At 39.6% G+C, this 17,737-nt stretch overlaps 1 protein-coding gene across 3 annotated transcripts in view; it reads left to right on the top strand.

The window, feature by feature from the left end:
• The window catches only part of Sema5c (Semaphorin 5c), a 113,389-nt gene that overhangs the window by 77,815 nt on the left and 17,837 nt on the right, over positions 1 to 17,737 (top strand). For all 3 annotated transcript variants that reach the window (XM_083142462.1, XM_083142470.1, XM_083142479.1), the window contains exon 3: positions 4,004 to 4,103. In XM_083142462.1, coding sequence (XP_082998588.1) covers positions 4,004 to 4,103 — 100 coding nt within the window. The remainder of the gene's footprint in view (positions 1 to 4,003; positions 4,104 to 17,737) is intronic.

Genomic DNA, 17,737 nt, shown 5'->3' with positions numbered 1-17,737 from the left:
GCCAGTCGCCAGAGCCTTGTTAGTCTTCAGTCCAGGGTGTACTAACGTGGAAGTGAGGTTGACATTTGGTGTACTACGTGGAAGGTCACCCCTTACACCCCGTGTAGCAGTCTGCCGTGTAACTAATGAATGAATGACATGTTAACGTGAGGGAATACGCTCATAATACGAGATCGGAGAAAATAAGTTTCCTGCAAACAAGTTTACTATAACTGCACACAAGTTTCAACGTTCGTACTGAAGTCATTGGCGGACTTAGCGGGAGGGGCAAGGGCCCCTCCAAAAAGATATGTATTATGAAAGTCCCAATAGTACTATGAAAGTCATGCTCATATAATTATTTCCAAAGAGACATGAAGTATTCGGTAACCTAATGTGGAATCATTCTATAGTCACCTTCTGTAATTTACTTTTTACGGACAAGAAATAGGACAAAATGTAGCACATATAGGCTAATCGGGACTGGCCACTAAAATGTGTCACAACCGTAATTCGAATCCAGAACATCTTGATTACAGGACGCTCTCAGGCATCATTGGGATGCTCTCAAAAAGGTACTCAGTGAAATATATTGTACATAAATTTCCATTGATGGAATCAAATCTTTCCTGACAGTGTAAAGCTGAAGCTTATGCCCCTTTTTAATCATTATTTATACAAGCACCGTAGCTGGTTCGTTTCACGGTGAAGAAAAACTGATTACATGTAGATTCAATTTGAATGTTAAGGCCCAGTGCATTTTCTTACGTGGACACAGAGTGGACCTAAAACAACCTTTGCTAAACTTTACCCCCAAATTATTGTTGTTTATTCTTTTGGTTTTATTTTATTTCGGTTTCTGCCACTTTTGGCTAATCGCGAAGATGAGGATGAGTGATCATATGATGAAATTGATGATGAAACGACACTCGCAAGGAACACCCGATGTCCAAACTGTAATTCAAACCCAGGACCCCTGGCGTCGTAGCGTGTTCTGCTCACCACTCCCCCCAAAACTAATGTATGTATTTCTGTGTCCATCCCAGAAAAAAAATCTGGATCCGCCAATGACTGTAGTTACGAGTACAATGCAAGATTTCAGTGTGTGACAGTTGCAAAAATCTTGACACGCAATTGGCTCCTAATTTACGGACAGAACCTTGCCACAAATTTCGATTTGAAATCCAAGAATCGTGGCGCAACATTGAAATGTCACAGTTCACAACGAGCCGTCTTGTAGAAATGCGACCTCAATCTAACGGATTGTGTCAAAATGAGTTCAGCCTTGATTGCCGCGTTCTCGTCCGGCAGGTCGGCAGATCTTGACACCGTTTTACTTGCAAAACAAAAAAGGACGGTCAGCTGGCACAAGTGGGCGATGGGACAATAGGTTCTTGAGTTCGACGACCGGCAAAGTTACCTTCAGCTGTTTTGTATACGCAGGAAGTACAGAAACTGCAAATTGTGACTTCCCTATTCTTGAAGAAAATTTTCCTTTAGCAACAGGATTGCAGCTTAAATATACATGTAGCCGGTGACGATTTTAGATACCAATAGAAAGCCCCCACCCCTCCTCCATCTCTCCCCCCGCCTGCTTTCGCCAGCGCACACATTGCTGACGTTCTGCAACTTTCGATACTTCGTTTCCTAGTTGGATACCCTGCGGCTGTCGCACACTCGTCTATCATTAAAGCGGGAATGAGGACGCATCAAACCTTATCATGTTTTTTTCTTCACGCCTCGTGGTTGAACAAGAAAGCGTGCCTAGGATGATAATGTGCTATGTTAATAACATTGCAGGATCTATTGTTGACATTGCGAATCGAGAGCTACGAATCAAAAATTGCTGTCTGTGTTTAATATCTCAATATACTCCAAGAATATAAAATGTATTGAGCTGTACTGCCGATTTAACAGCATATTTTCCCCCATGTTGAACGTATGTTGGTCAGCATGCGTTGCCAAGCAGAGATTCAAATAATGATATAACGGATGCGACAGTGTATAAGCGGCTAAAAAGAACAAATCGTGGTTGTTTCAGAAAGCTGCGTACTCCATGTCATTTCAATTGCAATGTAAACATTGTAACTAGATTACAAACCACTAGAAATTAAGTTAACCATAACCGCATTTGAGACGGTGAGTTATGCGACCCTTCTCTCCTATATACATTAGATGTATGCTGAACTTCTTAATTGTAGCAATCAAATTGATAGTTAGTTTCCCTCTTTTCTGAACAATCTCTTCCATCAATTGCAAAGTTAATCCGTCATCGATTATTAAACCAATCGGTCTACTAGACAAACTCAGTAAAAAAAAAAAATGAAGACAAAAATGTATGAAGCACTGGCGTATTCAAATGGAAACAGTTAAAGAAATTGGGAAAAAAAACAGTGGTAACTGCAAAACCCCTTAAAGGTAATGACCGCCGATTACCATATTTGTGTTTTGTTTACAAATTTTAAAACAAAAGTTCAAAATGGTAATTACGAAATATTGTATTTTGTATCCTGCCCCCTGCAGAACGCAGCTATGTAATAATCACCTTTATAATTCCAGCCCCTTCCGAAAATATCCTGCGTACGCTAGTGGTACCAAGTATATACACTTTCACAGTGTGTTAAGAGTCGGCAACAGATTTCACATGATGTATCGATTTCACAGATTTTCCAAATTGATCCACATGCTTGTCAATCCCCCTTGCACTTGTAAGTGGCGAAGGTGAAGAGAAACAATACAAATAAAAAAAACTGAGGAAACTGTTGAACGTGTTACAATGTTGTTGAGCGAAGTCCGAGGTTTCTCACGCTACAATTACACCAAATGTGGTAGTTACATAAGCAAACTTGAACTTGAGTACTTATTTCTCATGGTCGTTGGAAGGACGTGCCTGTTCTGAGAAGCAAGCGCAATACTTGAGTCGAGAAGAGATCCCGACGCGGTCTTGTGGAAACAAGAGCGCGTTTCTACCGGGCAGGATGTAGAAAATGAAAAAGACATCGTGACTATTCCTCTCGAACACAAAGCTCGATGGCATGGTAATCAGTTCACGTTCAGACTTCCTTTGGCTTTGCTACTCATTACATACTATTCTGAAGTTGTTCGAAACATGACACGGGTAGACACACTGTTGCTAACTTGAGCAAGTTTTGAAACATCTTTGCCTTGCACATGCTTATGGCTTCTCTTGAGTACCCTGAAGGGCAGAAAGCATCGCCATTTACGTCCTTGACATTAATAATTAATGCCTGTTGTTATTAATCTCATAATCGTTAATTAACATTTGTAACGTTCAGAATTTAATATACGTATTAATATATGTATAATTAAGTTTGACTTAGAGTTGAGTTGGCCACATTTACCATATCCAGTATTGTAGAATATAATTTAACAATATGGTCTTGACCCTTCTCATGCAACTTGTGCGCCCATATGCATAAGGAAGCACACAGCATCTGATAATGTTAATGTAAGTGATTCACAAGTATCATGAAAACATAATTCGATTGTAATTATTGAACGATCGGTTTAGAGTTTATTTCATAATTTGATCCAACTCTCGAGTTATTGTTGAGCATTTGGTAGCGGTGGCGTCCAGGAGTTGCTCTCCGCCAGTTCAAACTTTCACTTATTTACGGGGAAAACAGAAAGTAAATATATAAAAATATATGTACTGCAATCTCGTCCACCTTTTCCCTATAAAATTCCTGGGAAGGTCATTGATATGGATATTTCTTAATGTTAAATATCAGTAAGGAGTTTCGTGAAAATGAACTTCTCTCTCGCTCACGATAACATTCCTAATATCTAAAACAAATCACGTTATTGACATCGTTGTTTTTTTTTGTTTTTGTTTTTGGAAAAGTTATACATTCTGTCGTGTCGTGTTTCAGCATAAATTTAATTGAAGTGAGTGATTGAAACACGTTTTACGTAACTGGTAAATGATTCCCAGCTTTAAGTTACACTTCAATTTCAATGTTGAAAACAAATAGTGATTGTGCTCGTTTTTCTTCCTTTGCAGATCTCCTGCCAACCGCGGATGAGTTCAAGGACCCTGGAGTTGTCGCTTATTCGGCGTTGTTCTTTGATGTGTCACGTTCGCAAGTTCTCGTCGGAGCCAGGTAAGAAATCAATTCAGCTTTGATTGTGCGAAAGTGCGAGAGAGCCGCCGGTCGGTACCGGTTTAGTTTGGAGAATTATTTGTCTCTTTTGTGCTCTGAAGGATGCACTGGAATCCTAGGCATAGGTTTTTGACATGGTAAAAAAGAGCCTGGATAAGCATGTTTGAAGGGAGTAAAAGAGACAATTATTGTTACTTCTGTTCATAGGCGTGCGCGGACGCTCTGATTAGGGGGAGGGGCAAATAGTATGCATAGTATGCCTCCAGAAGAACCGAAAATCCCCTTAGTGTAATTTTAGGCGTAATATATTGTATGCATATGTAATTAAATGCAGCAACATAGAGACAGCATGACTGACGAATAACAAGAAATTTACCAGAGAACAAAGCGGGATAGTTCAATTACTTAGAAAATAATGCAACGCCTCCTTCCCTAGTTGCTCTGAATTTTCATCGGCTTGAAAATACTTCATTTTCTTTAAGAACATAATATCGTTTAATACCGGCGATATGATTCCTCTCCACTAAATATCTAGGTGAAAGTATAATATTATAGGGGCATGGACGTCTGGAAGGGGGCCAAGGATGGCAACACCTCTCATTTAGAAACCAAATGTCAACCTAAAAAGTTTATATTTCTCACGTGTAATTTGATTTCAGTCAGTAATTTACATTAATTATTATAATAGGGATGCAGAAACGCGATAATTACAAATTCTTGTTTTGAAATTCTTTGCATCTGTTCTTAAAATTCATTATCATTGTCAGTTCACATTGCGAAACCGATTTTATACAGATTTTTATTCAACGGAGTAAAGCCATACGCGGAACGTGGCAACACTGCACACAGCGATGTCCGTTGAAACCGTGGAAAATTCGGGCTGCCCCAATGCGTGCGGTGTTGCCACGTTTCACGTACATCTTTACTCCGTTCAATAAAAATCTGTATAAAATCGGTTTCACAATGTGAACTGTAGATGATAATGGATTTTAAGAACAGATGCAAAGAGCTTCAAAACAAGACCAATACTGTATTTGTACGACTACCCAATACCAAGAAAAAGTTGTTTCGCAAAATTGAAAGTAGGCTAACTGTTTTTTGACAAATTTAAAAAATCTGAAAATTAAGAATTGTGTTTAAAACCATTCTGTCTGCATTTTACTAAAATTTCATCACGATCAGATCACCCGTTTTTTATTTATAGAATTTCAAAGCGACCGTTTGCAAAACCCGAAAAAAGCTGCATTTTTTTGTTCTCACGATGATAAAAAATAGAAGACATACTCGAAAAAAAATTTGGTTTGCATAGATTAATGCAGAATTGAATAAGCTAAATTTTGATGTAACTCTTTTTTATGTAGGCCTACTGCCTAATATTTAATTTAGAGTCCGAACTCGAGTATCTATAATCTTTAATCCAACAGTAGTCTCGCAATTTGTTTAGCTATAGTACGCAAGCAAAAGAACCGCGGGCCAAGCTGAACGGATGGAGGGGAAGATGCGCGATGGATTGTAGCTATATAGTACCGTTGTAAATGGTTTGCTAAGATCATTTTGTCTCTTTATTTTTTGTTAGGTTAGTTCCGAAAATTGATATCCTCATTGCTTCGTTTTTTAAAAGTTTAATACAAAGTCAAAAATTGAGGGATCTAGTGAGAGAGGGAGCTATGCCACTTTGACAAGAAATGGAAATAAATTGAGTTTTCCAAAGCATTGCGTTGTCATAATCTGTATAACAAAGGTTAATTTTTCTTTGCTGAACATATTGTTAGGTAAATTATTCAAAAGGAAAAATATGAATTTCAATATAAATACCATTTATTATGAACATGTATGGTACATTATTGTAGTATACCCATGTAAAAAGATTAATCTAGCACATCAAATACTTTGAACAAGGCTTAAATACTTTTGCCTGAGTGTAAATCATGTTCACAGGGTTACATAATCTACATAAAGACAAGTTCATATGTCTTCTGGAGGATCTTCTCTGTCCATTGTTTCTGTGGATTTTAGTTTTTGGTAAACACCATGAAGAACTGGAGGAATATAAGGCATTATTGCCATGAGATCATTTAACTTCAGGGCTGATATTAAATCTTGCACCGGTTACTGCAACACAACCTCTGCCATTCCTATTGCAGACACCATCAGTAAGTGGCATAGCTCCTTCTCTCACTCAAAATGCTGATGAGGGCGTATTCAAGAACTCAGAAAATCTGCTGCAGAACAAGCGGGAGCTATGCCACATGGTTGTAGTTCACATGATAGATGACAGATGATAGGAGAAGACTGAAAATGGCAAAAAATTTTCAAGATTTGTGGATAGCTCTCTCTCTCACTAGACCCGTCAATTGTTGACAATATGCCGACATCGTAACTTACTTCCTTAAGAATTTCTTTGGATTCGCAGCCTATAGGTCCGAATCTTCTGTGTGCGTTCTTTTAGGGGTGTTCCTAATGTGTTACGTGCAGCAGACGTCATATTTTGCTCTTGCCCAAGGCACAGAAATCTCGAACTACTGCATGTCTCGGAGAAAGAATAAGAACAGTATAGCACCAAAGACGAAAATGCGAGAGCCATTCCAGGATTAAAGAAATGTAAACACTGATAGGGAAAGGCAGTTCAACCGCAATCAACCGCTCTGTGAGTAATTATGGGGAACAAATAACTTTCACATCAATAGTGAAGTTATATCTACATCAGGAAGAACTTTTCTTTTTTTACTCAATTAATGAACGTGTTTCTCATTCGACCAGAAAGTTCATGTTTTGAGTGATTTTTAAAGTTCACAGCGCTTGTAATTCCATGCTGCAGAAAAACTTACCTCCGGATTCCGTGCACAACCTGTTTTACGGTCGTCTTTGAGGAATACAAAAGAACAGAAGCCATTGCCACAATTCGTGATCATCACTCCCCGCCACCTCCCTTTCAGCTTGTATTTTTCCTTCCGAACATGACTTTGCGGAGATTTGTCAGGCACTGTATTCTACTTGGCAGGTCGTGGGGTGTGGGCGTGAAGTCTGAGAGCGTGTCGTTTGTTTTAGCCGTTCACGGTTCCCCGTCAGTCAAGACAGAAGCAGAGAAAGAGAGAACGCAATGCAACCATGTTTTAAAGGAAAACAAGAGTTTACGTACAGAGGAGGGAGTAAGCTCCCCTCCCTTGTTTCACGGTTCAACCAGACTCTGCAAGTCGCATGTTTTTTTGCCTCAAACATTTCAAGTTTCAGAAGATGGGTGACGCAGTTTCTGACATAGTTTTCGTGTGGTGAACACCGCTCATTCTTCTCTGTATTTTGGATTGATTGATTGATTGAGTTAGTGTTTTAAGACCAGTTTATGCACATTAAGGCTAATCGGAACTGGGCCTACAGTTTATAGTGGGATCCGAACCACTATGTGCCTCCACCGGGTATGGAACCCGGGACCCCTTGATTACAAGGCGACGACGCAACCACTGCGCCAATGGGGGAAGGGAAAGGTTACAGTTGGAATGGGGAAGAATAAGGAAGAAATTATTGTTAATTTCGATTAGGAAATTTGCATGAATGGTGGAGGAAACGTCTGTGCCCTTCATTGATGGCACCACCCTAACATTTGGTCGAAGCGATTTGAAGAAAATCACAGAAAACATGTCAGGTTGGCCGGCAGCGGGGTTTGAACCATGATCTCCCGAATAAGTCTCGTTCGGTTGTCCGGACATTACCTACAATCTCGTTCTCTTCAACAGGTCTTTTAATCAACTTTTTTAGTGAACATTTTTCTTGATTAAAACTCCCAAGACGAAGCAAAGTTCACTGACAGACATGTTTAGAGTAGATGTGGACGTTCGACCCATCCCTAGTGCAGACAAACGTCTGAGGCCACAAATCAAGGAGTCCAGCAGCAGGACAGCCACGCAAGGCAGTTTTCCGGCATCTCGTCCAAGGGCGCCATCGCTAGAGGCTTCAAGATAGGCGGGGCTCTCGTTCCTACGCTCATCGACAAAGTGCTGTAACGCTCACTTGTCGCAATGTGTGCCTTCGTTGATGACAGGAAATCCTCAGTGGTCATCAGCACAGTTTAGCTCCACCAGAGGAGACCCAGACGGAATTGAGGTCCAGATGGTTTCTGGATCAAGCAGACGCGTTTTGGTCCTTCGGGCGCGGCTGAGATCTTTTGCTTGCTCCACCCCGGCAAGACGTAAAAGACGACCACTTCTTGGAATCCTGCGATCACTTTGTTCTGCTACACCCGCAAGTGCTTCGGAAGGAATTCGGCCAGTGCTATACTCCTTCCCTTATTTGTGCACCAAGGGAGGCACGAAAGAAAAAAGAAATGTACACTAACGTCGTCTGCAAGTGTTGTATATGACCTCTGTATTCGAACTGATGATTTTACGATGTGGATTCCTGTTCCCTCTTCATTTCTTTGACTTATTTATACATACTTACTGTGTTTTTTGTTTGATTTACGGCTGTTTGAGAAGAAAAGGAAGCTTATAGGAGAATAACACAGAGCTGAAAAAACATGTAATGGAGGTTTGCAAAGAAAAGTAAACAAAAACTTTCGCAAATGAGGTATGTGGCTAGTCGTGCACTCAAAATTGACCATAGAGTAAAGAAAAAAGAGGAAATAGATCAAGATGCAACTGGCAAAAATTAGTTCGCCTTCATCCGTTAATAGCCACCGCCACTTTATCTACTAGATCGCAACACATCAAAGCAAAGTACAATTATTTCCTTGCCAGGGGAGGATCGAACATGTAAGAGTAATCGAGAATAATTGTACTTTTTTTTTGGGCCAATACATTCCAAGGAAATTGTGTATCTTTCGTTTTGCGTGTCATTTAGTAGAGTAAAATGCCTTGTGGGTTCATTAGCTTGTCTAGTTCCATTATATACCGAATATGTATTCATTAATGTGTTCTTACCGTAGAGATCTATATAGTTTAATAGTCGTACAGTTAAAATTATTGAACAGTTCATGTTTGGGAAGTACTTACTCGTATGTGGGAGCAGAAGGTGTACCAGATGTGCTTGGTAAAAATAATATGATGCTGAAAATTGTATTGAATTCACCCCTGTACATATCTGAATGTGCTGGCCGTAATTTACAACTACATCTTGAACCGCATACACCATATTTGTCCACTCGGCCATTCCGTTGTAGAGAATGCCAAAAGCGACTTGGTAGATTTGACGTTTTCCTCAAGTTCACAGCAGTGATATATGAAGAAATATCTCGATAAATCTGCAGAGAATTACCCTACCGTGAAGCGAGGATTTTACGGAAATTAGCACCTGCTGAGACATTGATTGGAAGGATGAAAAGACGCACGTCTACACTCGGTGAGGAGTAAATATTATCCTTTCTTGTTCAAGACGTCAGGCACAATTGCAGTCTTCGAAACTTTGCTGTATTTTGACGGTTTGCCCATTTCGTTTCGCACCATGAATTTTGCATTTTCTTGTGTACAATGAGAGTTCAAGAACTGAACCTACAATCCTTAACATTAGATATACTGTATAAGGCCCATCAGTCTTCAGTGCATTTTATGTAAAAGAAAATCGAGCGAAATAGTGGACAATTTGCAGCCACGTATCTTTGAACTTGGTTGTAACTGTGCTTGTACTTACTTTCCATTCTCGTCAGGATTACATTTCATGTTCTTTAGATTGATATGAATTACGTCACATTAGTGTCAGAGATCAATGTAAACGATAAAACAGCGGAAGCGAAAAATCAGGCGAACACGGTATGCCAGAGACCGGGTTAGAGTCCCGATTTTTCGCTTCTTAACCCTTCCAGTGGTACAGGTGATTTCACGTTTGTTCATGCGGAAAACAAGTCTTCAGTAATTGTAGTACAGTCGAGTGTAATAGATTGTCGCACATTACAGAGAAAACGATGACGTGATATATATAATTATCGCCCTGTGATTTTTAACTGAAAGATAAGAAAACTAAGTCTTCCATCCCACTTGCTCTTTCAAAATAAATAATTACCCGACCTATTCCATCTGGAAAAAGGGTTGAAATTACTGCTAAGATATTGCAAATTATCCGACGTTCATACTAGTAATTGGGAAGCTCTCAGCCTTCACAATTATGCACAAAATCACGCCGAAAAACAACGATAAAAGTTTACGAGTAATCACCCCACACGAACATTCTTTGACCTTGATTCAGTCTTATTCTCATTCCACGATTGTGGCGGGCGTATGATAAAAAAATGTTTTTTTCTTCTTAATTTCTAATTATTAAGAAATAAGGTATTGGTAATAACATCCATCTGGATGTAACTCGACCTTCAACATCCGAAGGGAAAGATGAAAATGAACTTGCATTCGAGACGGCTTCAGCATCTCGTGGGGCCACCTTGAGAGACCAGGAGATGTTGTTCAAGGACACGAGTCAGCCAAGGGGTGTCCAAGACGGAACTAACAATGTAAGTAGAGTTTTTGTCGTCGATGCAGTTTGCGGTGAAGTGCTGGCTTCTGAAAACAACGTAGGTGCCTTACTTGCCCGTAAAACACGATGATGCATTTGCTTCGAGTATCGTGCGGATCTGTGATTGACGCTGCACAATAGTAAAAGGTCCAGATGGGCCTCGCGGAGTAAGGTTGCCGAACTAGCCGGGGTCGAGAGAGCCCTGGTACGCGACAGTCTCTTTGAGCGGTGGGTTCATCCGAACAGGAATGCTGCTGCAATGGGAGTGTAATTTATTGCCTATCGTACTGCAGAATGAACCTAATATGCGCCTCGCTGCAGGAGTTCTGGAAAAAAGTTTCGGCGTTTTAAAAGTTACGCTGGTAATTTAAAGGGAATGCCGGGAGATTTTATCGGTGTCTGTGGGTTATGTTCACGCACAAAGGAACCTCGTAGGGCGTCCAAAACGATAACAAATTTAATTTCTCTGGCCTCCAAGGACCTACGTCTGTTTTGATCTCCCCCTTTTATGTCTCTTGCAGGTGTAAATTGGATTTTGTAAGCCCTTAAGGAAAAGGACGCAAGGAATATTTGAAAATAGGTCATGTATAAAGCTGATATTGGTGTTTTAACATCCCTTATCAGCCATGAGATAAGACGATTTTTCGTTCCAGCAGCATGTATGTCTTTCTTTGGCCAATAATTTGGGAATTAATAGTAAAACGCCACTCTTTCTGAATTGACCATTTTGCATATTCCATTCCTCCCCAATCTTATTAATAGCATCAATGGTCAACAGGTATAGTAACATTGTGAAGCAGAACTTGCATTTCCATGTTTTGCCACACTATTTCAACTTTTTTACGTGTTCCAGAGAGAGAATAGCAAATATATGGTGAAAGAGCGAGCATCAATAAAGCCTGTAATATTTCTAACAACCACACACACTTTCACAGTAATTTGATTTAAACGTTATTGCAATTTGCCATGTGGGAGAGATGGGTTAGTAAGACAACGGTAACATCAAATAAGGAGCTCAAAGGCGATCTTATCGCAGGATTTGCAGAATGTTGGCCCAGAAACCTGCAAGAAACTACATAGACAATTCGGTGCAGCTAACGTGTCAAACATTTACCGACAGTGATGATTGCAGATGTACACCATAGACACAGTTAATACCGAAGAATGGACACTTATGTTGTATTTGGTTTACAACTGTTGGGTTTGTAGGATTTTCGTTTGAATCTTTCATTATTGTTGTGAAAATTATCTCATCGTATCGCTTGGTTCTCTATCTCAATGTACTTAATCATTTCGCTTCAAAAATAGAACTGTGTGAACAAGACTGATACATGCTGTATTCTCGTTAATACGATCACTTCACGCTCGCCATCAGTAGAGAGAAATTTCAACTATCTTCAGAGTTCTGGTTTGCCCACGTCGTAAAGAATGGGACAATCCATGGCTATAACTCACGACGTGAACTCAAGTTTCATACCAACTTGCAAAGTTCAGAAAGTAGTGAACCAAAATAGGATCTTGTATTTATTGAAAGGGAGGAGGGGTCATGGAATAGAGGAGTTAACCGATACATGTTGCAGAAATATGAAAAGAAATTAATATTTGCGCAAACATTCATTTGACATTTTTTTCTTATTAAAGGAATCGTAAATTTTTTGATGAAATTTCTAGAAATGTTTAATTTATTAGAAAAAAACTGTCTTCTATAAATCATTCGTGACGTGAGCAACGAAACTTTTTAACAACCGAGTGAATGAGCCACTGTAGATATCATGTGTGTACCCACCTTGACATATTTGTTGTGCCGATCACCTTACCTATTACCTTACCTGCTCAATACTTAGTTAAGTTTGTGTCACAAGCGGGAGGTAAATAATGTCACTGTTTAACATCGAAGAACATGGCTACAGCCGTCCTAACTTCTATCTAGTCAGAGCACATAGAAGCGTTAGTGACAACGTGTCAAATGTCCTGGAAGCTCATTATCATAGGAAAAAGGAGGACCGTTCCAAGTTGCTTCTCACGTTCCAAAACAAACCGGCTTTTCTTACGTATGCAAACATTCTCACTCAGCCTCCCTTTCCCACAGTCAGCCTCAGCTCAACACTTTCTTTGCCCTGCTTGACTCCTTTCTGTCCCCAGCCTGCGCGCGTGGGTGATTAGAGTATAATGCGGTACGTTCGGTAGTTACAATGGTGTCCTGTCCATGGCACGGCAAGACAATAACTGGGACTATTATCCGTACCAGCTAACTGTAGACCAGGCGAACGAGAACAAGTCTCTGCGCAAGTAGTGACGCGAGACGGCTCCACCAATGAACAGTGAGAGACAGTAGCGTACGCAGGATTTCGTCAAGGGGGGGGTTATTTCTAAAACTTTCTCCAAATTCACATTACCTTTGATTTATTATACTTTAATTAAATAATAATAATCACAATTAATTAATAATACTTAATTAATTAATTAGCTGAATTACTACTAATAATACTACTAATACCACTACTACTATTATGTAGTAGAGATCTACATAAATATACCATTTATGAAAACAATAGAAAGAAATTACTTTCTAATCATTCAATTTTTATCAAATCCTGGGAGCATTTTTTTTTTGTCTGGTCAACGAGGTGAGACATTTTAAGGGTGAAAAAAATCCATAAAACAAGAAAATATATTAAAATAAATTGAAATAATGAAAGTATGGAACTCATCCAAGGAGCTGCGGTGGTCTGGTCGGTAGAGCGTCTGACAATCACGCGGGAGATCCGGATTAGATTCCCGAAATTGGTTGAAATTTTTCCGGCTTGTTCCCCGCATAAATGTCCCCGATAATTCACATCTGGATTGTCTCGCTGTTCTTACCAACAAAACATTTTACAATAGTTAAGCTTCTTGTCATTTGAATAATTGTCTAGTCAACAAGGTGAGACATTTTAAAGAGAGACATTCAAACGTGCTGCGGTAAATAATACAATGGGAAAGCAGACTGGTGACTGTATTCTTCTCCGCCTAGCCTTTGTCTATACATTAGCCTCTAACAACGAACCAAGAACTTTCTTTAGTTAATTCTCATTGTTCACACAAAAAAAATACATGTTCGTTGAACACTGGCGTACGTAGAGGCATGGCCGATGGTTAGAGGCACATACTTTTGGTATATAAAAAAGCAAAATTTCAGTATAAAAACAGTCAATTTCGGGTTCAAAAGCTGTAAATAAAATGAAATTTCGCTGTTATAGCGGTGAAAAAGCGGTATATAAAATTACATTTTGGTTTTAAAAATGTGAAAATAATCCCAAATTTGATTTAAAAACTGCACTATTACACAAAATAAACACATCCCTTCTAATAGCACATTAAATCATTACCAGAATATTAAGTTTATTCCTGTATAGAGGAGTCCATTTTTGTTTTTCAAATATTTACAGCAAAATTAATCAATTTTCCGTTAATTGCATAACACACAGGATACTTCAGACTTCAGAAAGTGTCGCGTCGGTATATAAACGGTAAATTTCGTGTTTAAGAGTCTATTTCGCATTTTGCAGTTCATTTCGCATCATTTCGTGACAAAACAGGGTAGGAAAATGCACCTCACACCTTTCAGAAACCTTAAAAATTAACATTGCAATGTGTTATTTCAAATTTCGTTTTCTTTTTGTCAAAAACGAAATATGCATGCCTCTACCGATGATGCTACAGCCCCTACCAAAATTTTGAGAAAATCAGAGTTTTAAAATAAAAATCCGTTAAGAACTTTAAAAAATCAAAATGTGTAAATACGAAACCTTTTATAAAGTGAGTCCCGATTACCATTTTTGTCTTTGAATACAATTTTAATAGACTGAAAAGCTCCAAAAATACGAAATATTTTATTATGCATCCTGCCCTCCAAAACGAAGCCATGTGTTATCCACATTTAATATTCCGGCCCCTCCCCCACAAAAAAAAAACAGCGTACGCCAGACTATTGAACATTGTTGCAACTGAAATACAAAACATTTTATTTCTCTTTTAAATCATAGTTACCCTCATATTTCACTTTCAAGAACTTGTGCTTATTTTCAAGGCATCACTCTGAAAGACGCGTGTGCTTGGAATGCTGTGCTTTTCTCCATGCTACATGGAAATAATAATTCAAATTATTATTATTATTATTATTATTATTATTAGTGGTAGTAGTAGTAGTAGTTGTAGTAGTAGATGTAGTAATAGTAATAGTATTGTCCCAGATCTCTGACTGTGGTAAATTGGCCATTTAAATTTTTTTTCACAGCATTTTTCATAATATTTCACAAGCTCAAGGGGGGGGGTTTAAACCCCGTAACCCCCCCCTTGCGTACGCCACTGGTGAGAGAAATGGGATTGTGTAATGGGCGACGGGAGTTTCCCGATTTCCACCTTCGCTATGTAGCGTTGCAAACTTTTGAAAAGGATAATACCGAACGCACATGGCAAACGGACCGTATTTTTGTCTCCAGGTCCGTACGATTGGTTTAAGAATTTTTTAGGGAAATATTAGCGATAGAACTGAAAGAGCAAATTTTGACAAGCCGTGCATTTAGCGTACGGACTAAGGTCTGGGCCGTATGGTTGGCAACGCTGCGCTTTCACCACTCTATTTTCCTCCTCCTCTGCCGATATGCGCGGCTCTGCTCTACAGTTAGCTGGGACAGGGTATATGTCCGTGCAGGGGATGTGGCGGGAAGGTGCCGTGTGCTGTGTGTGCCGTATTGTCACAGTCTACGAGTAGCTGGCGTCGTCTATATGAGATAATTGGATTAGCAAGTGAGAAAGTTCTTCTGATGTAATTTCTTCTTAGGCGTTCCGGATATATTAAGGTATTAAAATACCAAATTAGGACCAACATAACCCTGTAGTTTACCTTAATGATATTTGAACCTGTGTAATATTCCTACTTTTTTTTCTTAGCAGAAATGATAGCTGAAAAAGCTGTTCTGAAATATTTTGCAACTGGAAACATTTCTATTGTGGAAATAGGCCTAAGCATTTTCTTTCTGTAATCCACTTCGATGCTGCAGGGGGAGGGGGTAAGAATTTTTTTTTTATCAGCTCGACTCATGGACGTCCGCAGGATTTTTTCCAGGCAGAGGCAAGCAAGCTATTTTTTCCGGGGGGGCGCTATATTTTTCCCCATAATAAAAAAAACACTTGCTTCAGTCTGTAATTATCATGTTCCTTCAACGCCCTTATAATAGTTAACATAAATTACTGTGACTGAAATGACATTGTGTGAAATACATACTTTATAGGTGGACATTCATTTTCGCCCCCCCCCCCCCTTCTTCCGGACGCCCATCACAGTGGCATTTATTCCATTTGTCAGATTCCACTGTAAATCTTATGAAGTGAAAAACATATCCAAAGACCCGCTCTTTATTTTGCCAGACCAACATCGATGTCTTGCAACCCAGATCGGGTGAGCAAAGAACTTGAGGGGTTAGCATCATGTTAGAAGGTGTGGTTGCATTGATACATGCATCATTCTTATTGATTATGAAGTGTAAAGTTCATATGTGGCAGTTCTTAATGTAAGCCTCAACAGTAGTAAAGAAAAATGCATGGAAGTATCCGAAGGACGTTTGGGACAGAGCCAAAGGCACGCTAACAAAATTAGCAAACCATAATGAACTTGTTAGGGTCCCACAGTCCTCGTGTTTACATGCACAATGTGTGGCCAAATAGCAGAATATTTGTAGTGCAAGTTAAACCCACTAGTCGTGTGGAATAATGATGATGATTTGGCGCCAGCACGACGGCACACGGTGCGCACGCGCGTTGGGTTCGATCTTACACATGTACGAATTTTCGTGGAAAAGGGTTGTCCAAATGTAGAGTTTCCAGACCAAAAGCTGGGAAAGGCTTTGTGCACACGTAAATTGCAGCTTGTGCAAGTTTTGTGGATGAAGATGGAGGCAGTGATGCGATTTTTGGACTGACAGCAATCATGCAGTGCCATCTTATCCCCTCCCACTTCTCCCCCACTCCATTCAGTCTCTCTTGGCAGAGCGCCAGTGGACAATGTTACCAAGCGGGCTCACAGTCGCAGGTGAAAAAACCTCGTCGGCCTCCATGCCTCCTGGCCTGTCCTTTTCTGAAGACCTAACTTATTTTCTTGTCACCAGGGGGCAGATTAATCCGACGCTAATTAGGCGGGCGGCCAAAAATTAATAAAACCCTCTCTCGATAAGGAGTTTTCGCCAGTGTCATATACGTTTAAAGGTCTTTGCTATTTTATGCTCTCTGGTACGTGAACATTGGTGATTTACCACCTGGTGACGACTGAATATCTCTATTTCCAGTCGTAGGGCTGTTGTGGGAGTAGTGTTGCGTATGCAACCATGCTTCGTTTTCCTCCTCTTGTCCTCAGGAACTTTTTGCTATGTAGAACCGTTACGGCACGACATCAAACTCGGACAAGGCTGTTTTGAATCGAATGTAAATGGAATATTAAGTGGATTTTAAATATAAAGAAGATTGCAACATTTATAGAACCAGAAGACTCCTTGAAATGGAATGCAAAGTGTCCCGCAATCAAAAAAAACATAAAACATTTGAACAGCTCAAATTACGAGTACGTCTTGTCAGTAGTATATCTACTTTAGCTATACAAGTTCAAATTGCATGTATAAGGGGGGGGGGATGTAAGGAAATGAGAGGAGAGAGTTCAGCATCTCCAGCTAGCAAAAATCGTATTCGTTTGTGTGTTACTAATCATGTAGCAGTTTGCCAACGAGCAACTTGGCAACTTGGATACAAATAATTGCCTCGATGTACAATCACTGATACTTCTGGGTTGTAATAATACCATTGACCTTCAATGGAATCGTTACAACCCAGAAGTGTCCGTGACTGTATAATGGGCTTTGTTTGTTATCCGCAACTGTATTCTTTTTTACATTCATTTTGTTCATTTAGGCTTTTGAATTATCTATTACATTTTATGAAAAATTACGTGAAGAGTATAACTTGGTTAATTTTTTTGTTGATCATAAATAAAACGTTTGGGGACCTTTTACTAAAAGGATTTGGTCCTGGTTTGCTTGTTGCAAATTTGTGGCACATTTAAACAAATATTTGGTTACCAGAAATGATATGGGATGGTATGGAGACCAGACGAGAATTGGCAGTGTCTGGTCATGCCAATGCCCGCCCCGTTCTCAGCCTCGAAATCGAAAAGT

The sequence above is a fragment of the Lepisma saccharinum genome, chromosome 1, assembly GCF_977018435.1.
Source record: "Lepisma saccharinum chromosome 1, izLepSacc3.1, whole genome shotgun sequence".
Lineage (NCBI taxonomy): Eukaryota > Metazoa > Arthropoda > Insecta > Zygentoma > Lepismatidae > Lepisma > Lepisma saccharinum.
The sequence above is the reverse complement of the archived record's forward strand: the minus strand, read 5'-3'. Positions and strand labels throughout refer to the sequence as shown.